The sequence below is a fragment of the Mustelus asterias genome, chromosome 13 (genome assembly GCF_964213995.1).
Source record: "Mustelus asterias chromosome 13, sMusAst1.hap1.1, whole genome shotgun sequence".
Taxonomy (NCBI): domain Eukaryota; kingdom Metazoa; phylum Chordata; class Chondrichthyes; order Carcharhiniformes; family Triakidae; genus Mustelus; species Mustelus asterias.
Window position 1 is genome coordinate 2,698,710 of NC_135813.1, and position 26,525 is coordinate 2,725,234.

General features: G+C 49.9%; 3 protein-coding genes across 6 annotated transcripts in view; 2 read left to right on the forward strand and 1 right to left on the reverse strand.

Moving 5' to 3' along the window:
- pmpca (peptidase, mitochondrial processing subunit alpha) overlaps positions 1-5,328 on the reverse strand; it is a 26,328-nt gene extending 21,000 nt beyond the window's left edge. The window contains exons 1-2 of the mRNA XM_078226200.1: positions 4,393-5,328; positions 4,073-4,272 (exon numbers count right to left, since the gene is read on the reverse strand). Coding sequence (XP_078082326.1) covers positions 4,073-4,272; positions 4,393-4,439 — 247 coding nt within the window. The 5' untranslated portion in view covers positions 4,440-5,328. The remainder of the gene's footprint in view (positions 1-4,072; positions 4,273-4,392) is intronic.
- Positions 4,484-21,050, forward strand: entr1 (endosome associated trafficking regulator 1). Its single transcript, XM_078226201.1, has 8 exons — positions 4,484-4,558; positions 5,771-5,892; positions 6,797-7,255; positions 9,670-9,743; positions 13,531-13,642; positions 15,806-15,868; positions 16,949-17,088; positions 18,997-21,050. The coding sequence occupies exons 1-8, from the start codon at positions 4,537-4,539 to the stop codon at positions 19,103-19,105; spliced, it is 1,101 nt and encodes a 366-aa protein (XP_078082327.1). The 5' UTR covers positions 4,484-4,536; the 3' UTR covers positions 19,106-21,050.
- A 3,837-nt stretch (positions 21,051-24,887) lies between these two features.
- snapc4 (small nuclear RNA activating complex, polypeptide 4) overlaps positions 24,888-26,525 on the forward strand; it is a 57,770-nt gene continuing 56,132 nt past the window's right edge. For all 4 annotated transcript variants that reach the window (XM_078226193.1, XM_078226194.1, XM_078226191.1 and 1 more), the window contains exon 1: positions 24,888-25,232. Coding sequence is in view for 2 of the 4 variants with exons in the window: in XM_078226191.1 (XP_078082317.1) it covers positions 25,109-25,232 (124 nt within the window). In the remaining 2 variants the exon portion in view is untranslated. The remainder of the gene's footprint in view (positions 25,233-26,525) is intronic.

Genomic DNA, 26,525 nt, shown 5'->3' on the forward strand with positions numbered 1-26,525 from the left:
GCGACTATCACATCATACAGCTCCACAGCAACACATGGCGATGACCTGAATAAATGCCGATGAAACCAACATGAGGACCCACTCAATGTGTCAATTGCGACAACAGCACAGAAAGCATCTGACTAAACACAGCGCTGTAGTCATAATAATGTTATGGGGAATACACAGTGTTCAAGTTAGCAGTTTAACTGGACCTGTTTCTGACTGGGACAGAGATCATCTTGCACAAAATGTGGGTGCGGCAGTGAATATCTCACTCCCCAAAGCCTGCCTATCATATACAAAGCACAAGTCAGGAGTGTGATGGAATACTCCCCACTTGCCTGGATGGGTGCAGCCCCAAGAACACACAAGAAGCTCAACACCATGAATGCTGTGACTTGATGGTTTGAGTTATAAGGAGAGGCTGGATAGACTGGGCCAAATGCGGGCAATTGGGATTAGCTTAGTGGTCAGGAGGGGCGGCATGGACAAGTGGAGCTGAAAATCCTGTTTCCATGCTGTAAAGCACTGTGACCATCCAGGACAAAGCCTCCTGCTTGATGGGCACCCCATCCACCACCTTAAGCATTCACTCCCTCCACCACCGACAAGATGCAGTACTGCAGCAACTCGCCAAAACTCCCGCGACAACAGCTTCCAAACGCACAACCTCTTCTATCTAGAAGGACAAGGGCAGCAGACACATGGGAACAACACAAGCTACAATTTCCCCTCCAAGCTGCACACCATCCTGACTTTGAACTATATCACCGTTCCTTCACTTGGTCAAAAGGTCTCCCTAACAGCACTGTGGGTGTACCTACGCCACATGGACTGCAATTCAAGAAAGCAGCTCACCATCACCTTCTCAAAGGGCAAAAACCACTGGCCTTACCAGCAACAAATCAATTCAGAGAGAATGAATCACTCCTGAAACACAGCAGCTATTTTGCATAAGATGATGTTCTGTGACTTGAAGCGAATTGCTCTTCACAGCCAGAAGATCACAAAACATAGCAGAAATAGACCATTCGACCTTTCAGTTTGCCCCACAATTCAATTAGATCATGATTAATCTGATATGATAATCCTCAACTCCACTTTCCCACCGTATCCCCATAATCCTGGATTCCTTTACTAATTAAAAATCTGTCTCCGCCTTGAACATTCTTAACGACCCAGCCTCAGCGATAAAGAGTTCCACAGATGCACTACCCTCAGAGAAGAAATTCCTTCTTAGCAGCTCTGGTCTTCAATGGGAGAACCCCTCACTCTGAGATTATGTCCTCTGGTCCTAGACTCTCCCACAAGGGGAAACAACCTCTCAGCATCAACCCTGTCCAGTCCCTGGAGAATCCAATATGTCTCAATAAGGTCGCCTCTCATTCTTCTAAACTCCAATGAGTACAGGCCCAACCTACTCAACCTCTCCTCACAAGAAAATCCTTCTGTACCGGGGATCAACCAAGTGAACCTTCTCTGGACTGCCCCAACGCCAGGAGACCTTTCCTTAGATAAGAGAACCAACAGTGCTCCCAGTATTGCAGATGCTCATTGACTGAACCGTCAACCGTTTCTCTCTCCAGAGGCTGCCTGAGCTGCAGAGTGTAAGAAGTCTCACAACACCAGGCTAAAGTCCAACAGGTTTATTTGGTAGCAAAAGCCACAAGCTTTCGGAGCGCTGCTCCTTCGTCAGGTGAGTGGGATTTCAGTTCACAAACAGGGCATATAAAGACACAAACTCAATTTACAAAATAATGGTTGGAATGCGAGTCTTTATAGGCAATCAAGTCTTTACAGGTACAGACAATGTGAATGGAGAGAGGGTTAAGCACAGGTTAAAGAGGTGTGAAATGTCTCCAGCCAGGACAGTTAGTGAGATTTTGCAAGCCCAGACAAGTCGTGGGGGTTACAGATAGTGTGACATGAACCCAAGATCCCGGTTAAGGCCGTCCTCATGTGTGCTGAACTTGGCAATCAGTCTCTGCTCAGCGACTCTGCGTTGTCATGTAGGCCGCCTTTGAGAACGCTTACCCGAAGATCAGAGGCCGATTGCCCGTGACTGCTGAAGTGTTCCCCAACGGGAAGAGAACACTCTTGCCTGGTGATTGTCGAGCGGTGTTCATTCATCCGTTGTCGCAGCGTCTGCATGGTCTCCCCAATGTACCATGCCTCGGGACATCCTTTCCTGCAGCGTATCAGGTAGACTACGTTGGCAAGTGTATGTACCGTGTATCTGGTGGGTGGTGTTCTCACGAAAGATGATGGCATCTGTGTCAATGATCCAGCTCGTCTTGCAGAGGTTGCTGTGGCAGGGTTGTGGGGTGTCGTGGTCACTGTTCGTCTGAAGGCTGGGTAATTTGCTGCGGAGAATGGTCTGTTTGAGGTTGTGCGGCTGTTTGAAGGCAAGAAAGTGGGGGTGTGGGGATGGCCTTGGCGAGATGTTCGTCTTCATCAATGACATGTTGAAGGCTCCGGAGGAGATGCCGTAGCTTCTCCGCTCCGGGGAAGTACTGGACGACGAAGGGTACTCTGTCCACCGTGTCCCGTGTTTGTCTTCTGAGGAGGTCGGTGCGGTTTTTCGCTGTGGCGCGTCGGAACTGTTGATCGATCCAGCTTCCGCCCTAAACACGTTAAAGAAGCCATCCCCTACGGACAAGCCCTCCGAATACACAGGATCTGCTCAGATGAGGTGGATCGCAACAGGCACCTCCAGACGCTGAAAGATGCCCTCATAAGAACAGGATATGGCGCTCGACTCATCTATCAACATTTCCGACGGGCCACAGCGAAAAACCGCACCGACCTCCTCAGAAGACAAACACGGGACACGACGGACAGTGTAACCTTCGTCGTCCAGTACTTCCCTGGAGCGGAGAAGCTACGACATCATCTCCGGCGCCTTCAACATGTCATTGATGAAGATGAACATCTCGCCAAGGCCATCCCCACACCCCCACTTCTTGCCTTAAACAACCGCACAACCTCAAACAGACCATTGTCCGCAGCAAACTACCCAGCCTTCAGGAGAACAGTGACCACGACACCACACAACTCTGCCACAGCAACCTCTGCAAGACGTGCCGGATCATCGACACAGATGCCATCATCTCACATGAGAACACCATCCAACAGGTACACGGTACATACACTTGCAACTCGGCCAACGTTGTCTACCTGATACGCTGCAGGAAAGGATGTCCCGAGGCATGGTACACTGGGGAGACCATGCAGACGCTACGACAACGGATGAATGAACAACGCTCGACAATCACCAGGCAAGAGTGTTTTCTTCCTGTTGGGGAACACTTCAGCAGTCACGGGCATTCGGCCTCTGATCTTCGGGTAAGCGTTCTCCAAGGCCGTTCTCCAAGGCGGCCTTCACGACGGCGCAGAGTCGCTGAGCAGAAACTGATAGCCAAGTTCCGCACACATGAGGATGGCCTCGACCGGGATCTTGGGTTCATGTCACACTATCTGTAAAAGCCCCACAACTTGTCTGGACTTGCAAAATCTCACTAACTGTCCTGTCTGGAGACAATACACATCTCTTTAACCTGTGCTTAACCCTCTCTCCACTCACATTGTCTGTACCTTTAAGACTTGATTACCTGTAAAGGCTCGCATTCCAACCGTTATTTTGTAAATTGAGTTTGTGTCTTTATATGCCCTGTTTGTGAACAGAACTCTCACTTACCTGACAAAGGAGCAGCGCTCCTAAAGCTCGTGCTACCAAATAAACCTGTTGGACTTTAACCTGGTATTGTGAGACTTCTTACTGTGTTCACCCCAGTCCAACGCCAGCATCTCCAAATCACTGCTGAGTGTTTGCAGAGTTTCTGTTTTTATTTCAGATTTGTGGGTTTTGTTGCTGAGGAGCTGACCTTTGCCCTCTGCCCCCCCACCACACTGACCTTTGCCCTCTGCCCCCCCACCACACTGACCTTTGCCCTCTGCCCCCCCACCACACTGACCTTTGCCCTCTGCCCCCCACCACACTGACCTTTGCCCTCTGCCCCCCACCACACTGACCTTTGCCCTCTGCCCCCCACCACACTGACCTTTGCCCTCTGCCCCCCACCACACTGACCTCCCACTGTGCAGAATTGGCCGAATTTGTCCTGAGAAGCCACCCGCAGCCCGTTCTCCAGCACCGAGATGCGGGTCTCGTACTTGTCCTGCCCGCTGGCCTTGGCGAAGACGGGTTTGGGGAGATTGGGGAGCGGGGAGGAGAGCGGCACGGCGGGGTAACCGGAGCTGCTGAAGGGCCTGGAGCCGCGGAGGCCGCACCTGGAACAGAGACACAGAGAGAGAGAGAGTTAGCGGCCGCCGGGGGGACGCGCTGCCCGAGCGCGGACCCCAGTATCCCCCCCGGGGCTCGGGCCCCGCCGCCGGCCTCTCCCGCGGTACCTGCCGATCTGGCTCCACCGCCTCAGCCTCGCCGCGCGCGCCGCCATCTTAGTCCCGGGACAACTTCCGGTCCCCGCCTCAAAATCCGCTTCCGGGTCAGCGCCCCCTTGGCAACCGCCTGGTAACCGGGCCTAGCGGCTCAGGATGAGCGGCAGCGGGCTGCAGGGTGAGGCCGGCACCGTCCCTGTGACTGACTCCCCCCGGAGCGGGGCTCCCCCTTCAACCGAGACACCGACTGACAGTGCGGCACTCCCTCAGCACTGACCCTCTGACAGTGCGGCACTCCCTCAGTACTGACCCTCTGACAGTGCGGCACTCCCTCAGCACTGACCCTCTGACAGTGCGGCACTCCCTCAGTACTGACCCTCTGACAGTGCGGCACTCCCTCAGCTCTGACCCTCTGACAGCGCGGCGCTCCCTCAGCACTGACCCTCTGACAGTGCGGCACTCCCTCAGCACTGACCCTCTGACAGTGCGGCACTCCCTCAGCTCTGACCCTCTGACAGTGCGGCACTCCCTCAGCACTGACCCTCTGACAGTGCGGCACTCCCTCAGCTCTGACCCTCTGACAGTGCGGCGCTCCCTCAGTACTGACCCTCTGACAGTGTGGCACTCCCTCAGTACTGACCCTCTGACAGTGCGGCACTCCCTCAGCTCTGACCCTCTGACAGTGCGGCGCTCCCTCAGTACTGACCCTCTGACAGTGCGGCACTCCCTCAGCTCTGACCCTCTGACAGTGCGGCACTCCCTCAGCACTGACCCTCTGACAGTGCGGCACTCCCTCAGCACTGACCCTCTGACAGTGCGGCACTCCCTCAGTACTGACCCTCTGACAGTGCGGCACTCCCTCAGTACTGACCCTCTGACAGTGCGGCACTCCCTCAGCACTGACCCTCTGACAGTGCGGCACTCCCTCAGTACTGACCCTCTGACAGTGCAGCATTCCCTCAGCACTGACCCTCTGACAGTGCGGCACTCCCTCAGCACTGACCCTCTGACAGTGCGGCACTCCCTCAGCACTGACCCTCTGACAGTGCGGCGCTCCCTCAGTACTGACTTTATGCTCAAGGTTCTGGAGTTGGGATTTGAATTCACAGAGTGCTATGCTGAGTGATAACTAACACTGTAGTAAATAGCATTGTCAGTTTTGTTCCTCAGGAGTGGGGGTCGGGACATTGTCCAGTCAGTCACTTGCCCGTGTGGGCTACTGGACTGTGTCCAGAGCTGGAGCCCTGGTTGATATATTGTCCTCTCCCTCAGTTCCAGGCACTGAGCTTAAATCTAATTATCCAGAATTGTCATGACAAGATCACCTCATTCAGCACAAGCTTATACAAGTTATTCAACTGCATCATGTGGTTTTCCTTTTCTCATCCAGGTGTAAAGGAAGAGGCTGCTGATGAAACCAACCCTTTCTCCTTCAAGGAGTTTGTCAAGATCAAAAGTCAATCATCAGCAAAGGAGAAAGTGGTGAAAAACCAGACATATCAACAACTGAAGGTGTTGTACGCCCCTTCTTGCAAAACTATAACAACAATGTGCATTTATACAGTGCCTTTTATATAGCACAAAAAGAGTGCTCAGAGCCTGTTTCCCGTGGCCGCTGAGTCTCAACTAGGACTCCTTGTCCCCGGGATGAAGGTTTTGCCATTTAAAACTGAGAAGAGGAGAAATATAGAGGGTTGTGGATCTGTGGAATTCTCTACCCCGGAGGGCTGTGAAAGCTCCATCGTTCGGAGTGATCTATGATCGAGATCAATAGATTTTTGGGTCCTGAGGGATTCGGGGATAGAACAGCAAAGTGAAGTGGCTGTTTGAAGTCACGATCGTGTTGAATGAGGCTTGAGAGCCTTGTTCGCTTTTATTGGTTCACCTCTTTTTGGGCCAACCAATTAAACCAACTCAGGGGCAAATTAAAAAGGGGGGGCTCCCAAAAGGAGGGGAACCCCCCGAAACAAAAACAAAGTGGAAAGGAAACTTAAAACATCAAATCAAAATGTGATTAAAGGGGTCAATAATGCACCCCAGTCCCTGCGGTGCCCAGCGGGCATGGAAGCTTTTATTTGCTCATGGGATAGGAGCTTCACTGCCGAGGCCAGCATTTATTGCCAGTCCCTAATTGATGGCCTAGAGCTATGCAGTGGGACTAATTGAAGAGGTTTGTCGGGGAGACAGCAAGATGGGCTGAATGGCCTCCTGTGTAGTAACATTCAATGATTCTGACATGTTCTACTGTAATTATTAAAATTGTTGCCCCCATGTTGTTGTTTTGTTGCACGGATCAATAATGCTAAGGGTCCATTTTGATTTTGAGATGAGTCACAAACCCACGGGAACGTGGCAGCTTTTGTTTTCTGGCATTTCCGTGTACAATATTGTCATAGCCTATCTCTCATTTCCACAGAACTCTGCTGGAATTCCCTTTGAGGGGGGAGCCTCTGCCCCGAAAGGCCTGAGCCTGAGCCTGCATTATCCCGAGCATCATTTCCTGGCTCTGAAGGCCCACAGTCCTTCGCTGGAAGATGAGGATGATGACTGGAGTGAAACGTACCAACCCGCCGTTATCGAGGCCGCTCACGAGTTTGGCTTTTCCGACACGCTTTGCGGTGTATCGTACATGCCACTGACACTGAGCCCCGCCGAGCTCCCGCAGCAGGACAGTGCCCAGTTAACATCGTCGGAATGGCTCGTGGAGGAGGGAGGGGCGGAGGAAGGAGAAGAGGAGGAGGAGGAGGAGGATTGCATCTTCGGAAACAAGACCTCACAACCCAGGCCCCCTTACAACGAACCTGAGCCGCCAAGAGATCATTTCGACTTGGTGGGCGAGGTCCTCTATCAAAGCCAGCTGCTGACCAATGAAAAGGCAAGTTCAAACAAAACCAAAACACTGCAGGTGTCGGGAACCTGAAATAAAAGCAAATTACTCAGCAGATCAGGTAATATGCGTGCAGAGAGAAACAGAGTTAACGTTTCAGATCATTGGCCTGGCAGAACTGGCAGGAGCTGGAGATGTAACATGTTTTAAGCAAGTCCAGAGTCAGAAAAAGAGAGGGGGAAGGAAGGAAAGAATGAAAGGTTAACGGGAGGATGGTGGAGAGGAGAGATTAAATGACAAAAGTGATGATGGTGCAAGGCAAGGGGGAATAATAAAGGGACACAAGTAAGGATACAGGCGGCACAGTGGTTAGCTCTGCTGCCTCACAGCGCCAGGGACCCGGATTCAATTCCAGCCTCGGGTCACTGTCTGCGTGGAGTTTGCACATTCTCCCCGTGTCTACGTGGGTTTCCTCCGGGTGATCCGATTTCCTCCCACAGTCAGAAAATGTACTGGTTAGGTTGATTGGCCGTGCTAAATTGACCCTTAGTATCGGGGGACTAACAGGTTAAAGACACGGGATCACGGGGAGAGGACCTAGGTGGGATCATCCCAATGGCCCCCTTCTGCACTGTTGGGATTCTATGATAACGAAGTATGGGTCCACAGAATGTAGAAACTGCTGTAGCAGAACGATTATAACAATAAAACCTTGTCTTTATATAGCGCCCATAACAGCAAAACATCCCAAGGTGCTTCATAGTAGCAATTTTCATACAAAAGTCCCTAGATTCTAGAAAAGTCCCAGCAGATTGGAAAACTACAAATGTAGCACCTCTCTTCAGTAACAGTGAGACTAAATGTGGGAAGCTATCAGCTCGTTAGCCTAACATCAGTCATTGGGAAAATACCAGAACCTTTATTAAAGAGAGTTGGTAGCAAGCCATTCAGAAAATCACAGTACTATCAGGCACAGTCAACATGGCTTTTTTGAAAGGGAAATTGTGTTTGACTAATCTACTAGAGCTCTTTGAGGATGTAACAAGCAGGGTGGATAAAGGGAAACCAGTAGATGTGGTGTTTTTGGATTTTCAAAAGGCATTTCATAAGGGGACAGATAAGAGGATAAACAGGATAAGAGCTCATGGTCCCAAAAGGGGAAATGCTGGAAAATCTCAGCAGGTCTGGCAGCATCTGTAGGGAGAGAGAAGAGCTGACGTTTCGAGTTCAGATGGCCCTTTGTCGAAGTCATGATGTTGTGGGTGATATATCAGCATGGACAGGCGATTGGTTAACGAACAGAAATCAGAGATCGGGATAAATGGATAATTTTCAGGATGGCAAACTAACTAATGGATCAGTGCTGGGTCCTCAACTATTTACAATCTAATGAATAACTTGGGTGAAGGGATTGAATGTATTGTAGCCAAATTTGCTGATGATGTGAAGATAGGTAAGAAAGCAAGTTGTGAGAGATCGCAAAAGGATCTAGATGTATTCAGTATAATGGAGTCTATGAGGTTGTCCACTTTGGCAGGAAGAATGGAACATCAAAATATGATTTAAATGGAGAGAGATTGCAGAAGGATCTGGGTGTCCTTGTGTGTGAATCAGCGTGCAGGTACAGCAAATAATCAGGAAGGCAAATGGAATGTTGATCTTTTTTGCAAAGGGGGACGGTGTATAAAAAGTGGGAAGTCTTGCTAGAATTGTACAGGGCGTTGGTGTGATCATACCTGGAGCACTGTGTACAACTTTGGTTGTCTAACTTAGGGAGGGAGATACTTGTATTGGAAGGTTCACTAAGTTCATCCCTGGATGAAGGTGTTTGTGTCGTGAGGAAAGGTTGGGCACGTATTCATTGGAGTTTGGAAGAATGAGAGGTTTTATTAGTCACAAGTAAAACTTACTTTAACACTGCAATGAAGTTATTGTGAAATTCCCCTAGTCGCTACAGTCCGGCGCCTGTTCAGGTAATCTTATTCGGGTAATCGAGAATCACACAGAATCAGGTGATCTTATTGAATCATACAAGATTCTGAGGGGGTTCGACAGGGTGGATGCTGAGGGGGTGAGACAGGGTGGATGCTGAGGGGGTTAGACAGGGTGGATGCTGAGGGGGTTAGAGAGGGTGGATGCTGAGGGGGTTAGACAGGGTGGATGCTGAGGGGGTTCGACAGGGTGGATGCTGAGGGGGTGAGACAGGGTGGATGCTGAGGGGGTTCGACAGGGTGGATGCTGAGGGGGTGAGACAGGGTGGATGCTGAGGGGGTTAGACAGGGTGGATGCTGAGGGGGTTAGAGAGGGTGGATGCTGAGGATGTTTCCTCAGAGTTCTGGATTAGCTGAAGGTAGAAGTTGAAAAATTGGCCGAGAGAGAGTTGGAATGATGGAATCAGGGGGAGAGAGAGCCACGATTATCTCCGAAGGTACTGAAGGTGTAAACTCTTATTCCTCTTCCAGCTCCTTGAAGAAAATGCGAAGCTCCGAAAGGAAAATAAAGAAGCAAAGCAACTGGTAAAGAGCCACGTTCAGAGGTAGGGAGAGCTCCCTTTATTAAAAATCAAAAGGGGATGGGAATTGGGCCATAACATTTCAACATCTATTCTTTATCCCATTGACAATTTAAAAAAAGAACACCTTTGATTTATATTGTGCCTCCCCCGACCACCGGATATGTCAAAGCACTTTGCAGCTCGTGAAGTACTGTTGAAGGGTGGTTACTGCTATGATGTAGGAACTGGGACAGCCAGACAAACAGCAACATGATAACTACATGATAACCTGTTTCATTGCGATGCTGATTGAGGGATAAACATTGGCCACAACACCAGGGAGAACTCTGCAGCACTTCTTCAGAATAGTGCAGTGTAAACATTTACAGCCACTCAAAGAAGCAAATTGAGTCTTAGATTAATGTCTCATCTGAGAGACACCTCCAACAGTGCGGCACTTCCTCAGCACTGACCCTCTGACAGTGCAGCACTCCCTCAGCACTGACCCTCTGACAGTGCGGCACTCCCTCAGTACTGACCCTCTGACAGTGCGGCACTCCCTCAGTACTGACCCTCTGACAGTGCGGCACTCCCTCAGTACTGACCCTCTGACAGTGCGGCACTCCCTTAGCACTGACCCTCTGACAGTGCGGCACTCTCTCAGTACTGACCCTCTGACAGTGCGGCACTCCCTCAGTACTGACCCTCTGACAGTGCAGCGCTACCTCAGTACTGACCCTCTGACAGTGCGGCACTCCCTCAGTACTGACCCTCTGACAGTGCAGCACTCCCTCAGTACTGACCCTCTGACAGTGCGGCACTCCCTCAGTACTGACCCTCTGACAGTGCAGCACTCCCTCAGTACTGACCCTCTGACAGTGCGGCACTCCCTCAGTACTGACCCTCTGACAGTGCAGCACTCCCTCATTACTGACCTTCTGACAGTGCGGCACTCTCTCAGCATTGACCCTCTGACAGTGCGGCACTCCCTCAGTACTGACCCTCTGACAGTGCAGCGCTACCTCAGTACTGACCCTCTGACAGTGCGGCACTCCCTCAGCACTGACCCTCTGACATTACGGCATTCCCTCAGTACTGACCCTCTGACAGTATGGCACTCCCTCATGACTGACCCTCTGACAGTGCAGCACTTCCTCAGCACTGACCCTCTGACAGTGCGGCACTACCTCAGTACTAACCATCTGACAGTGCGGCACTCCCTCAGTACTGACCCTCTGACAGTGCGGCACTCCCTCAGTACTGACCCTCTTGACAGTGTGGCATTCCCTCAGTCCTGACCCTCTGACAGTGCGGCACTCCCTCAGCACTGACCCTCTGACAGTGCGGCACTCCCTCAGCACTGACCCTCTGACAATTCAACGCTCCCTCAGCACTGACCTTCAGACAGTGCAGCACTCCCTCAGTACTGACCCTCAGACAGTGCAGCACTCCCTCAGTACTGACCCTCTGACAGTGCAGCACTCCCTCAGTACTGACCCTCTGACAGTGCGGCACTACCTCAGTACTGACCCTCTGACAGTGCGGCACTCCCTCAGCACTGACCCTCTGACAGTGCGGCACTCCCTCAGTACTGACCCTCTGACAGTGCGGCACTCCCTCAGTACTGACCCTCTGACAGTGCGGCACTCCCTCAGTACTGACCCTCTGACAGTGCGGCACTCCCTCAGCACTGACCCTCTGACAGTTCGGCACTCCCTCAGCACTGACCCTCTGACAGTTCGGCACTCCCTCAGCACTGACCCTCAGGCAGTGTAGCACTCCCTCTCCCTGTGTCTGCGTGGGTTTCCTCCGGGTGCTCCAGTTTCCTCCCACACTCCAAAGATGTGCTGGATTGATCATGGTAAATTGCCCTTTAATATCAGGTAAATACGTGGGATTACGAGGATAGAGTCTGGGTGGGATTGTTGTTGGTGCAGGCTCGATGGGCCGAATGGCCTTCTTCACTGTGGGGATTCTATGAGGTGATGGCTGACACACTGTGGATTTTCTTTGGGAATTGCCCTCAATGAATTGGCCATTCCTCAAGGTAGTCGTGCCCTGGCCTGACATCCAGTCTCTCAGCCTGGGGGGTGCTGGGGATCAAAATGCAGCGCAGGCAGCAAGGAGCGAGCTTCAATACTGCTCCACACTACATGCAAAATGCTATGGATGCCAAGATTCTGAAATTCAAACTGGAAATGCTAGAGATACTCAGGCAGCATCTGTGGAGAGAGCATAAGACATAGGAACAGAATTAGGCCACTCGGCCCATCGAGTCTGCTCCGCCATTTAATCATGGCTGATATTTTTCTCATCCCCATTCTCCTGCCTTTTCCCCATAACCCCCGATCCCCTTATTGATCAAGAACCTATCTATCTCTGTCTTAAAGACACTCAATGACCTGCCCTCCACAGCCTTCTGCGGCAAAGAATTCCACAGATTCACCACTCTCTGGCTGAAGAAATCCCTCCTCATCTCTGTTTTAAAGGATCATCCCTTTAGCCTGAGGTTGTGCCCTCTGGTTCTAGTTTTTCCAACTAGTGGAAACAGCCTCTCCACGTCCACTCTATCCAGGCCTCGCAGTATCCTGTAAGCATCAATAAGATCCCCCCTCATCCTTCTAAATTCCAACGAATACAGACCCAGAGTCCTCAACTGTTCCTCATATGAGAGAGAAAGGGTTCTAATGAAAGATCATTAATCGGTATGGTTACGTTTTTCTGTTTGCACAGAAGCTTATCGTATCCAGTAGTTTATTCCCTCTACAATGGCCTAGTGGTATGCTCACTAGATTATTAATCCTGAAACTCAGCTCATGTTCTGGGGACCCAGATTCGAATCCCACCACGGCAGATAGTGGAATTCAATAAAAAATGTCTGGAATTAAGAATCTACTGATGGCCATGAAACCATTGTCAGAAAAACCCATCTGGTTCACTAATGTCCTTTAGGGAAGGAAATCTGCCGTCCTTACCCGGTCTGGCCTACATGTGACTCCAGAGCCACAGCAATGTGGTTGACTCTCAACTGCCCTCCAAGGGCAACTAGGGATGGGCAGTAAATGCTGGTCAACCAGTGACGCCCATGTGCCACAAATGAATAAAAAAATATCGGCGTTCCCCTTAATGAACTGTTGGGAAGCAGACACTGAACTTTCACCCACACAGATCACGTTCCAATCCAGCCCTGTCTGATCGTGTCAACTGCTATGCTGCCACAGGAGGTGGACCTGGGCAAACCACTCTCCTGGTTAGTCGCTGTCTCAGAGCTGCCACAGCATGAGGACACATACCACAGGGGGTAGCAGAGAGTGCACTGCGGTGAGGAATATTATTGAGATGAAAGAGATGCACCTTGGGCCTTTAATATTTCTATTTTTTCTAAATTATTTATGAGATGTGGGTATTGCTGGAAATGCCAGCAGTTATTTCCACTCCCAATTGCCCTTTGTGGAGGTGGCGATAAACTCTCTTCATGAATGCAACGAAGTGGCATGTTAGGGCATTTCTGAGGACAGTGAAGAATCGACCACCTAACTGTGGGTTCAGAGTCCCATAGCGGCCAGGATGGCAGGTCCATAGCGGCCAGGATGGCAGGTCCATAGCGGCCAGGATGGCAGGTCCATAGCGGCCAGGATGGCAGGTCCATAGCGGCCAGGATGGCAGGTTACCTTGCCTAGTGTACATCGTGAACCAGATGGGTTTTAATCCAGTCGTTCGTTACTGTACTATATTAAATGTATGAATTGCCCCTTGAGGGGCACAAAGAGGGTCGCAAATCGGAAACCTTTCATCATTTGTAACACTGAATCACTGGTCACTTTCCCAGGACCAAGAGGCTGGAGGAGGAGCTGGAGAGAAGGAAAATTAAAGAGGAGAAGGAGACACGAGCATTAGAATCCATGGTTCAACAAGTGGAGGAGAACCTGCAACTGATGACGGTGAGAGATGGCCAGGTGGATTGTTGGGAATGGAGGTGGCTGGGTGGTGGGGGGAAGGGGGCGGTGTTGTTGCGGGAATGGGGGGGAGGGGATGTGGGGGGCGTGTGTGGCTGGGAGTGGAGGAATGGAAGTTCTGATCCTATGAGAACTCATCGAATTTTAGAAACCCTACAGTGCAGAAAGAGGCCATTTGGCCCATCGAGTCTGCACCAACCACAATCCCACCCAGGCCCTATCCCATATCCTCACATATTTACCTGCTAATCCCTCTAACCTATGCATCCCGGGACGTTAAGGGGCAATTTAGCATGGCCAATTAACCTAACCTGCACATCTTTGGACTGTGGGAGAGAACCGGAGCACCCGGTGGAAACCCACGCAGACACAGGAAGAATGTGCAAACTCCACACAGACAGTGACCCAAGCCGGGAATTGAACCCAGGTCCCTGGAGCTGTGAAGCAGCAGTGCCGCCCCAAAACTGTTTCCAACAACAATGAGATACTGAGCAGAGTGAGCAGGTAACCTGTTTTTTGTGCTGTGATGGAGGGATAAATGATGCCCCAGGATACTGCAGAGAAGTTGATTTGATTTGATTTGATTTATTATTGTCACATGTATTAACATACAGTGAAAAGTATTGTTTCTTGCACGTTATACAGACCAAACATACCGTTCATAGAGAAGGAAAGGAGAGAGTGCAGAGTGTAGTGTTACAGTCATAGCTAAGGTGTAGAGAAAGATCAACTTAATGCGAGGTAGGTCCATTCAAAAGTCTGACAGCAGCAGGGAAGAAGCTGTTCTTGAGTCGGTTGGTACGTGACCTCAGACTTTTGTATCTTTTTCCTGACGGAAGAAGGTGGAAGAGAGAATGTCCGGGGTGCATGAGGTCCTTAATTATGCTGGCTGCTTTGCCGAGGCAGCGGGAAGTGTAGACAGAGTCAATGGATGGGAGGCTGGTTTGTGTGATGGACTGGGCTTCATTCACGACCTTTTGTAGTTCCTTGTGGTCTTGGGCAGAGATGTGGGCATCTCATTCCCCTTCTCCTCTCCCAGAAACAGCTGGGGGATCACTTACAGCAGCTGCTCCAACCTTTTCACCCAGAGGGGGGGCGACTTTTGCAGATTTTCTCACTAAAAGCAGATGAAATAAATTTGGAAAAATAAAGTTGATTCAACAATAAACTGAATTTCTAAACAAACATTGGAATTTATAAAAAGAAACAACTTGCTGATCAAAAGTGCAGCAATGACATCGCAATAATGAGTAAGTAACAAGGCCCAGAGTGTGAGGGGCTCAGTGTGTTGGCGAGAGTGAGTGATCACCCTGAAACTGGGTGGAAGGCTGACTCACACTCACCGTGCCTCTCACACTTATCCCCTCACACTCACTCCATCGCTCACACTTACCCCCTCACACTCACTCCATCGCTCACACTTACCCCCTCACACTCACTCTGCCCCTCACCCCCTCACGCTCACTCCATCGCTCACACTTACCCCCTCACGCTCACTCTGCCCCTCACCCCCTCACGCTCACTCTGCCCCCACCCCCTCACGCTCACTCCATCGCTCACACTTACCCCCTCACGGTCACTCCATCGCTCACACTTACCCCCTCACGCTCACTCTGCCCCTCACCCCCTCACGCTCATTCTGCCCCTCACGCTCACTCTGCCCCTCACCCCCTCACGCTCACTCTGCCCCTTACCCCCTCACGCTCACTCTGCCCCTCACCCCGTCTCCCACATACACTCGTCCCACAAACTCACTCCGTCTCTCACTCTCACACACTCACTCATGATAAGGCCGGCACTTTCACAAGTGCAGCACTCCCTCAGCACTGACCCTCTGACAGTGCGGCACTCCCTCAGCACTGACCCTCTGACAGTGTGGCACTCCCTCAGCACTGACCCTCTGATAGTGCAGCACTCCCTCAGCACTGACCCTCTGACAGTGCGGCACTCCCTCAGCACTGACCCTCTGACAGTGCGGCACTCCCTCAGCACTGACCCTCTGACAGTGCGGCACTCCCTCAGTACTGACCCTCTGACAGTGCGGCACTTCCTCAGCACTGACCCTCTGACAGTGCAACCAGGGAAACACTGTGTACTGAAGGAAGTGGTTTTGATATTGAGTTAACGATGTCTGTCTCTCTGTTTCAGAAACGGGCAATGAAAGCGGAGAACACAGTGACTAAATTGAAGCAGGAATTTGTACTACTGCAGGTGCGGTAATGGAGGCTGCAACAGATATTAATACAATCTCTGCAGCTCGCTCTGTAGCGCTCAAATCAGCCTGGGGCTTTTCTCTGATTATTCGGTTTTAAAAAATATATCGCAATCTTTTCAGTGAGGGTCACTTGATAATGATCAGAAGCTGGAGCAGTGTGTTTCTTTTTCTTTCCTCCCCACTCTCCCCTTTCCCCCACTCTGTCTCCCCCTTCCACTCTCTCCCCTTTCCCTGCTCTCGCTCCCCTGCCCCTCCCCACTCGCTCCCCCTCCCCCCCTGCTCGCTCCCCCCCTGCTCGCTCCCCCCCTGCTCGCTCCCCCCCCTCGCTCGCTCCCCCCCCCACGCTCCCCCTTCTCCGCTCGCTCCCCCCGCTCGCTCCCCCCCTCGCCCGCTCCCCTCCCCCCACTCCCCCTCCTCCACTCGCTCCCCCTCCCCCCGCTCACTCCCCCTCCCCCCTTACCCACTCTCACTCTTTGAATGGACAGGAGACCAGAGAAGCAGAAGGTGGGACACAGCACCCTGCCAAAGAGAGGCAGTTCAAACTGGATGATCAGGTTTACATTCGGAACCTTGGTAATAATTGGAGGTGGTTACCCGGAATAATCTTCACCAAAGTGGTCTGGTATATTGGGCAGTGAGACTGGAACACGGAAGAATCGTTCACAGACACCAAGACCATCCTCGTTTACGTATGACTCTGAGTCAGAGAAAGTTTTCGAGTCAGCAACCATTCTCAATAATATGGCAGAGGGAATGCTGCTGTGGGTTCGCCAGGAAGTGGTTCCCGTTTTTCCAGGTTTGCCAGTTGACTGCAGGGGGACTGGAAGAGGAACATTCCCAATTGAACTCTTCATCTAGGATTGCAGATCAACTATTACCAGATTCACCAGTGGTATTACAGAGAAGCAAAGCTTCTGACAGACTCTCGTATAATTAAGACATTGTATTTCTGGGGTGAAATTTAAAGGTGGGGGGGGAGAGGGGGAGTGTTCTGCAAGCCAGACCTGTTTTCCTAGTTATGACTGTGCTGCGGAGTTACTGTTATTGTTAAACTTTTCTTCCTGTCCCTCCGACAGGCAGAGCTGGAACAGTGGAAATCTGAGAATGAGAGGCTTCGATCTGAGGATTCTGTTGCTTTGAACTCAGCAAAAAGCAATGCCCGGGTCGCATCAGAATATCTCATGAAAGCTGCACATGGGGCAGAGAGCTCAGTGAGGTATGACAACACGCTCCTCACAGACACGGAGGTTTCAGAGGAAGGAAGGAGACTTGGGAGAGGGAAGTGGTTAGGATGAGGAAACCACCCTATATCCTCCATACCCCCCAATCCCACCCTATATCCTCCATACCCCCCAATCCCACCCTATATCCTCCATATCCCCCAATCCCACCCTATATCCTCCATACCCCCCAATCCCACCCTATATCCTCCATACCCCCCAATCCCACCCTATATCCTCCATATCCCCCAATCCCGCCCTATATCCTCCATATCCCCCAATCCCACCCTATATCCTCCATATCCCCCAATCCCACCCTATATCCTCCATACCCCCCAATCCCACCCTATATCCTCCATATCCCCCAATCCCACCCTATATCCTCCATATCCCCCAATCCCACCCTATATCCTCCATACCCCCCAATCCCACCCTATATCCTCCATATCCCCCAATCCCGCCCTATATCCTCCATACCCCCCAATCCCACCCTTTATCCTCCATACCCCTCAATCCCACCCTATATCCTCCATACCCCCCAATCCCACCCTATATCCTCCATACCCCCCAATCCCACCCTATATCCTCCATACCCCCCAATCCCACCCTATATCCTCCATACCCCCCAATCCCACCCTATATCCTCCATACCCCCCAATCCCACCCTATATCCTCCATACCCCCCAATCCCACCCTATATCCTCCATACCCCCCAATCCCACCCTATATCCTCCATATCCCCCAATCCCACCCTATGTCCTCCATATCCCCCAATCCCACCCTATATCCTCCATACCCCCCAATCCCACCCTATATCCTCCATACCCCCCAATCCCACCCTATGTCCTCCATATCCCCCAATCCCACCCTATATCCTCCATACCCCTCAATCCCACCCTATATCCTCCATACCCCCCAATCCCACCCTATATCCTCCATACCCCCCAATCCCACCCTATATCCTCCATATCCCCCAATCCCACCCTATATCCTCCATACCCCTCAATCCCACCCTATATCCTCCATACCCCCCAATCCCACCCTATATCCTCCATACCCCTCAATCCCACCCTATATCCTCCATACCCCCCAATCCCACCCTATATCCTCCATACCCCTCAATCCCACCCTATATCCTCCATACCCCTCAATCCCACCCTATATCTACATACAGTTCAGTAACCTTTATTCAAAAAAAAGGATTTCAAGACATTGGAGAGGGTGCAGAGAAGATTTACAATGATGATATTTGAAATGGATGGGTTTACATATACACGGATGAACAGGCTGGCTCTCTCGACAAACTAAGGCTGAGGGGTGACCTCTAGAGGTCTTTAAATTGATGAAAGGTTTTAACAGAGTGGATACAGAGAGAATGTTTCCTCTTGTGGGGAAGAGCTGAACTAGAGACTATCAAAATAAAATAGTCCCCAAGAAATCCAGTCGGGAATTCAGGAGAAAACTCTTTGTCCAGAGAGTGGGGAGAATGTGGAACCACAGGGAGAGCTTGAGGTGAATAGTATCCATGTATTTAAGCCTGATAAACACATGAGGGAGAAAGGAATAGAAGGTGACAATGACGTATGAGGATCAAGTGAAGCATAAACACCAGCATGGACTGGTTGGGCCGAATGGCCTGTTTCTGTGCTCTCTATCCTCTGTCAGCCCACCCTATGCTCTGTTTCAGTCAATTATCAGCAATAAAACAGTGGAGTCCCGTGGTTGCTAACACTGCTGCCCCCCATGACCGACCGGCTGGTTTGCCCAGTCTAGAGGTTATGTGGGAGGACAAGTTTCAGACAAAACCTTTCCTTTGACAAAGGAGGATATTCAGTCATGACGTCTGACTTTGTGACAATCTGGGCCTTGCCTTCTGAAACACTTCTTTACTTTCTCAATTTCAGACAGCTCTTGTCTGGAGCAGAAACTCTCCGTCTGGTGTCTGACCTGCTGAGATCCATCGACAAAATCTCCGAGCTGCCAGCGCAGAATAAAGAGGAAACCCACAGCTGATGCAGAGGCAGCTCCCTCCTTCCAGCTAACCATCAGCCTGGGGCTCTGCACAGCCCTCTGACCATCAACATCACACCCTCACTTTAGCCCGAGATGCCTCAGTGGGATCCCAGATGTCCCTTTCCAGCCTTCAGTGTTCCAAGTGACGATGAAAGGATGATGAAGATACTTTAGATGCACTATTTATATCAATTGACAATAGCAACAGTCAATTCCGCCTACCTTTGTCTCTCTGTAAAAAGCTAAGTTGTTTTACAAAGTGTTTAATTCTAAATGTAATAATATGAATGATGTGAATTATGAATGAAGTGTGGAAATGTATTAGAATTTACCGGAGGAATGGAGGATTTGGTCTCTGCCGGGCCATCCACTGCCCCACTGCTCCATGCCCATATCAGGGTCACTCCTAAGATGCCTACTCGACCTCACACCACTTGCACCCCCCTCACCCCACTCAACTACATAATAAATATAATAATATTCAGAACATAAGGTACAGAGCTGGAGGAGACCATTCAGCCCCTCGAGCCTGTTCCGCCATTTGATACGATCATGGTTGATCTTGGTTTCAGCTCCAATATCCCATCTGCTCGCCCCATATTCCCGAGAGATCAGAAATCTGCCTCGTTCAATTTTCAATATATTTAATGACTGAGCATTCCATAACCCCCCGGGGTAGATAATTCCAAAGATTCATAAGCCTCCAAGTGAAAAGAAATTCTCCTTCTCTCAGTCTGAAATGACCCTTATCCTATGACTGGCCTTGTGTTCTCACCTCCCCAGCCAGAGGAAGCAACCGCTCAGTGTCCACCCTATCGCATTATTTCAGAATTGTGAATGTTTCAAAGACTTTAGAGAGCCTCCTTCCAAACCCACGACTTCTACCACCCAGAAGGACAATGGCAGCAGATACCTGGGGACACCACCAACTGCAAGTTTCCCTCCAAGTCACTCACCATCCTGACTTGGAAATATATCGGCTGTTTCTTCACTGTCGCTGGGTCCAAATCCTGGAATTCTCTCTTTAACAGCACTGCGGGTGTACCTACACCTCGGGGACTGCAGCGGGTTCAAGAAGGCAGCTCACCACCACCTTCTCGAGGGCAGTTAGGGATGGGCAATAAATGCTGGGCCTAGCCAGCGACCCCACATCGTGTAAATTAATAAAAATGAAATGCAGATCAAATTTACCCAACCTCTCATCATAGGACAACCCTCTCATCCCAGGGACCTGCTAATGAAACATTTGCCTTCAATGCAAGATTATCCTTCCTTGAATAAGCAGACTGTAACCGTACAGAGTATAATACACTGCCGTACAAATGGTAACAAATCCCTTTCAGTTCTCCCCAGAGACTCAGTGGTCGCACAGACCAGGAAGCTCCCACACGTGACCATTGATCTCTACATGGGCAGCTGACCCCCCCCCCCAACTGTGGCAACACCAGAGGCACCACAGTTGGCCTCTTAACTCAGTGGTAGTTGGGGGAGGGGCAGGGAGTGACATCAGCTGGGGTCTCTCCCAGTCCTGTTCACCCCTTACCAGAATGTGCATGCATTCAAGAGAGATGCCCACCAGGATTGAATGGCCCCTGCAGCAAGCTCACGCAAATACCATCCACTTGTATGAGGTAGAGCAGAGGAAGAGGCCATTCTATCCTTGCACCGTTTGGTGAGATCCTGGCTGACCTCTATCTAACTGTGTTTCTTGCTTTGGTTCCGTAATAACTTTATCCAACAAAAATCTCGCAATCTCAGACTTGAAAGATCCAATTGATCCAAAGCCTTTTTTTGGGGGGAGGGATAGAGTTCCAGATTCTCACTCCCCTCTGTGGGGAGGTGATGGCCTAGTGGTATCGCTAGACTTTTAATCCAGAAACTCAGCTAATGTTCTTGGATCCAGGTTCAAATCCTGTCACGGCAGTTGGTAGAATTTGAATTCAATTTTTAAAAATCTGGAATTAAGAATCTACTGATGACCATGAAACTGTTCTGATTGTCGGAAAAACCCATCTGGTTCACTAATGCCCTTTAGGGAAGGAAATCTGCCGTCCTTACCCGGTCTGGCCTACATGTGACTCCAGAGCCACAGCAATATGGTTGATTCTCAACTGCCCACTGAAATGGCCTAGCAAGCCATTAAGTTCAAGGGCAACTATGGATGGGGAATGAATGCTGGCCGGCCAGCACCATGGGCGGCACAGTGGTTAGCGCTGCTGCCTCTCAGCGCCAGGGACCTGGGTTCGATTCGCGGCCTGGGTTATTGTCTGCGTGCAGTCTGCATATTCGCCCTGTGTCTGCGTGGGTTTCCTCCCACAGTCCAAAAGACATTCAGGTTAGGTGCATTGGCCACGCTAAATAAAGTATCCGAAACAGGCGCCAGAGTGTGGTGACTAGTGAATTTTCACAGTAACTTCATTGCAGTGTTAATGTAAGCCTACTTGTGACACAAATAAATAAACTTAAAAACAATGCCCCACGAATGAATTTTAAAAAATCACTCCCGAGTGGCCAGGCTTGGATTTAAAGGTTTTTGCCTCTTTGTTCTGGGCACCCCATCCAGAGAAAATAGTGATTAGATACAATCAAATCCTTTACCGATCTTAATTATATCACTTTGTAATCTCTACAGACGGGAACACAAACCAAGTCTGTGTATAATTGAGTCTTTCAGCTTCTTGATCATTCTGGTGAATAAGGGACCTTGGTTCATGCTGTAAAATACCATTTCATAAGAAGAGAATAATGTGGATTTTCAGTGAGTTATTGATCACTCAACTAGTTTAATCTAAATTATATTTTTAAAAAGTATTGAGATATGAACTTAATTTGTATAATACTGGAATAACACAACTGACTTTGAATTCATTTTCAATAAAAGGATCTTGTGGATGCAGGTTTGATGTTTTCTAGTGTGTCTCCTTGCCTTCACCGACTCCAGCTCCACACCTACTCATGTTCTCGGTCTCTATGCTTCTCTGGTCCCGTTGGAATTCATACTGACTCCAAGCAGCCTCAAGAACCCGTTTCCTTATTGCCCAACACCCCATGGCCTGCAGCTCAGTGGGTAACTGCCCCTGTTGGGTACTCATGATTTCAATTCCCAATTTAAGCACAGAACCTAGGCTGTTATGAGTTCTGCAGTACTGAGGGAGTGCTACATTGTCAGAGGGTCAGTACTGAGGGAGTGCCGCACCGTCAGAGCGTCAGTACTGAGGGAGCGCCACACTAAGAGAGTCAATAGTGAGGGAGTGCCGCACTGTCAGAGGGTCAGTGCTGAGGGAATGCCGCACTGGTGAATAAGGGAGTGCTGCACTGTCAGAGGGTCAGTACTGAGGGAGTGCCGCACTGTCAGAGGATCTGTATTGAGGGAGCGCTGCACTCAGAGGGTCTGTATTGAGAGAGCGCTGCACTGTCAGAGGGTCAGTACTGAGCGTGGTGCAGTGATATAGTCAAAGTCAGCATGGATTGACAAAGGGGAAATCGTGCTTGAGGATTCTTGGAATTCTTTGAGGATGTAACTAGTTGAGTTGACCAGGGAGAACCAATGGATGTGGTTTTTTTAGATTTTCAGAATGCTTTCAACAAGGTCTCAAAACAGACTACTTTGTAAAGTTAAAGCACATAGGATTGCAGGTCATGTCTTGCGATGGATAGAAAGCTGGTCAGCAGATAGGAAGCAAAGTGTAAGCATAAATGCGTCTTTTTCTGATTGGCAGTCAGTGACGAGTGGGGTTCCACAGGGATCTGTGCTGGACTCCAACTGTTCACATTATATATTAAAGATTTGGAAGAGGGAACTAAATGTATTATCTCTAAATTTGCAGATACTACAAAGTTGGGTGGGAAGGTGGGATGTGAGGAGGATGCAGAGATGCCTCAGCAGGATTTGGACAGGCTGAGTGAGTGGGCATATGCATGGTAGATGCAGTATAATGTGCATAAATGTGATGTTGTCCACTTTGGTAGCAATAATAGGAAGACAGATTATTACTTGAATGGGTGTAAATTGAAAGAGGTGGATACTCAACGAGACCTTGATGTCCTCGTGCATCAGTCGCTGAAAGTAAGCGTGCGCAGGTACAGCAGGCAGTAAAGAAGGCAAATGGTATATTGGCCTTCACAGCGAGAGGATTTGAGTATAGGGATAGGGATGTTTTACTGCAACTGTATAGTGCATTGGTGAGGCCAAACCTGGAGTATTGTGTGCAGTTTTGATGTCCTTATCTGAGTAAGGATGTCCTTGCTATAGAGGGAATACAGTGAAGGTTTACCAGGCTGATTCCTGGGATGGCAGGTCTGTCATATGATTTTGATTTATTATTGTCACATGTATTTACAGTGAAAAGTATTGTTTCTTACGCGTTATACAGACAAAACATACTGTTCAAAGTGAAGGAAACGAGAGAGTGCAGAATGTAGTGTTACAGTCATAGCTAGGGTGTAGAAAACTTAATGCAAGGTAAATCCATTCAAAAGTCTGACAGCAGCAGAGAAGAAGCTGTTCTTGAATCGGTTGGTAGTGACCTCAGACTTGTATCTTTTTCCCGAAGGAAGAAGGTGGAAGAGAGAATGTCCGGGGTGCGTGGGGTCCTTAATTATGCTGGTTGCTTTGCCGAGGCAGCGGGAAGTGTAGACAGAGTCATTGGATGGGAGGCTGGTTTGCGTGATGGATTGGGCTACATTCACGACCTTTTGTAGTTCCTTGCGGTCTTGGGCAGAGCAGGAGCCATACCAAGCTGTGATACAACCAGAAAGAATGCTTTCTATGGTGCATCTGAGAAGAAACTAAGTTGGTTAGGATTATATTCACTGGAGTTCAGAAGAGTGTGAGAGGACCTCATAGAAACTTATAAAATTCTAACAGGATTAGACAGAGTAGATTCATAAAGAATGTTCCCGATAGTAGGGGAGTCCAGAACTAGGGGTCATAGTTTGAGGATAAATGGGGAGAACTTTCTTCACCCAGAGGGTGGTGAATGTGTGGAATTCACTACCACAGAAAGTAGTTGAGGCCAAAACATTGTCTGATTTCAAGAAGAAATTAGATATAGCTCTTGGGGTTAAAGGGATATGGGGGGGAAGGGGGGGATCAGGATATTGAACTTGATGATCAGCCATGATCAAAATGAATGATGGAGCAGACTCGAAGGGCCGAATGGCCAACTCCTGCTTCTAGTTTCTATGTTTCTAACCTCTATAATTACTGTAGGCAGCCCCTATAGACAACCCCTATAGACACTATACAGCTCCTATAGACACTATAGACAGTCCCTATAGACACTGTAGACAGTCCCTATAGACACTGTAGACAGTCCCTATAGACACTATAGACTGCCTCTATAGACACTGTAGACAGTCCCTATAGACACTATAGACTGCCTCTATAGACAGCCCCTATAGTCAGCCTCTATACCAGTGGTTCCCAAAGCGTGCGGCGCGCCACACTGGTGCAGCGACAGAGGATGGCCAGTGTGGCGGGAAGATTCAAGGACAATCAAAGAAACATTTCAACATGGTTGAAACAAGCATTGTTTTATACTTTCTGGATGTCCCATGATCATGTTATAAAGTAGTTGTGTTCTATGTTATGAATCAAGCACTGCGAGGAGTTGTTTTGTTTTTGAATGTATTTCTTATCAATAAAAAATTGGGAGTGGCGCGAGCAGATTCTCACTCTGAGAGCGGCCCAGTGACAGCCCCCTGGGAACCACTGTGAACAATCCCAGCCTGAGCCTGCAGGGGGCGCGGCTTGAACCGGAACCGGAAACTTGTGTCACCTGGAGACCAGCCGCGCAAGATGGCGGCGGCTGCGTGAGACCCGAGAGCCGAGTGTCAACCCGGGTCCGAGCCCCGGCCTGAGGCCCGAGAGCAGAGCCTGGAGACCCGGGTCCGAGCCCTAACCCGGAGCCCCGGCCTGAGGCCCGAGAGCGGAGCCTGAGCCCCGGAGCCGCCTGAGGCCCGAACCCGCCCGAGTGCGGAGCCCCGGCCTGAGGCCCGATAATGGAGGCCCCGGGCTGCAGTGACCCGCTGCAGGTGGAGAGGGAGCGCATCCGCCGGGAGATCCTGGAGCTGGAGCAGCGGCTCGGAGTGGCGGCAGAGAGCGAGCTGGGCGGCGCTGAGAGCGGTCAGTGAGAGAGAGACATCATATAACACAGAGAGAGCTGTGTGTGTGAGAGAGATAGTGTAGAGATAATATAACACAGATACAGATGTGTGTGTATATATATATATATATGTGTGTGTATGTATATAAGAGAGAGACAGAGAGCGAGATTTAAAAAAATATTTCAAATATATACTTTATTCATAAATACTCTGAAATAAACCATTGCAAAACAACACTTCCAATAATTACAAACAGTGCAAAAACAAAGTCATATTTACAACACTTTATGGTGCTCAGTTACAAGACTTTACTTTCATTACAGTTCAGTTCTTTAAACTATATATATTCATCACATTTCACTGTGTGCACACAGTTATGCAGTCCGAGGGTTTTTTTTACAGTTACTGGCCCCTCGGTCTGCCTTGGTTGAAAGGCTTTAAATGGTGGCCTTTCCCCATTGTGCCTTTGTGGCGGCTGCCCCAAGCTTGAGAGCATCCCTCAGCACGTAGTCCTGGACCTTGGAATGTGCCAGTCTGCTCGGTTGAGGACAGATCTTTGCGCTGGAAGATCAGAAAGTTTCGGGCACACCAAAGTGCGTCCTTCACCGAGTTGATGACCTTCCAGCAGCAGTTGATCATTGTCTCAGCGTGCGTCCCTGGGAACAGCCCGTAGAGCAGAGTCCTGAGTCACCGAGCTGCTTGGGATGAACCTCGACAAATACCACTGCATCTCAGTCCAGACCTTCTTTGCAAAGGCACATTCCACAAGGAGGTGTGCGACCGTCTCATCGCCCCCGCAGCCGCTTCCAGGGCAGCATGTGGTGGTGTTGAGACCTCGAGCATGCATGAAGGATTTGACGGGAAGTGCTTTTCTCAGTGAGAGGTTTTTTTTATACTTTTCCAATTCAATCAAATCAAGTCCAGTTCAGAGTCTCAACAAGTTGAGACATTTCCGATCCAAGCTGACAAGACAGGGCCTCCACTCCTGTCTTGGGCCTGATCTACATGAGCCAAGCTGATTGGAGTAGGTGCAGACTCACCTCCTCCAAGGCTTGCATCTTAGCCAAAAGGCCGAGATGCCGCTTTTAAAAATTGCTTCAAATGAAGTTTAAATGTGACCTAATGACCTCAACCAAGCGCAGCATCCTATCCATACAACACTTAATCTTAGCCAAAAGGCCGTGAAGCTCAGTGAGAGATAGTGTAGAGATAACATAATACAGGGACACAGAGAGATCGTGATACAAAGAGACCGATAGATATATAGAGAGAGAGCTGGGCGGCGCCGAGAGTGGTCAGTGAGAGAGACAGA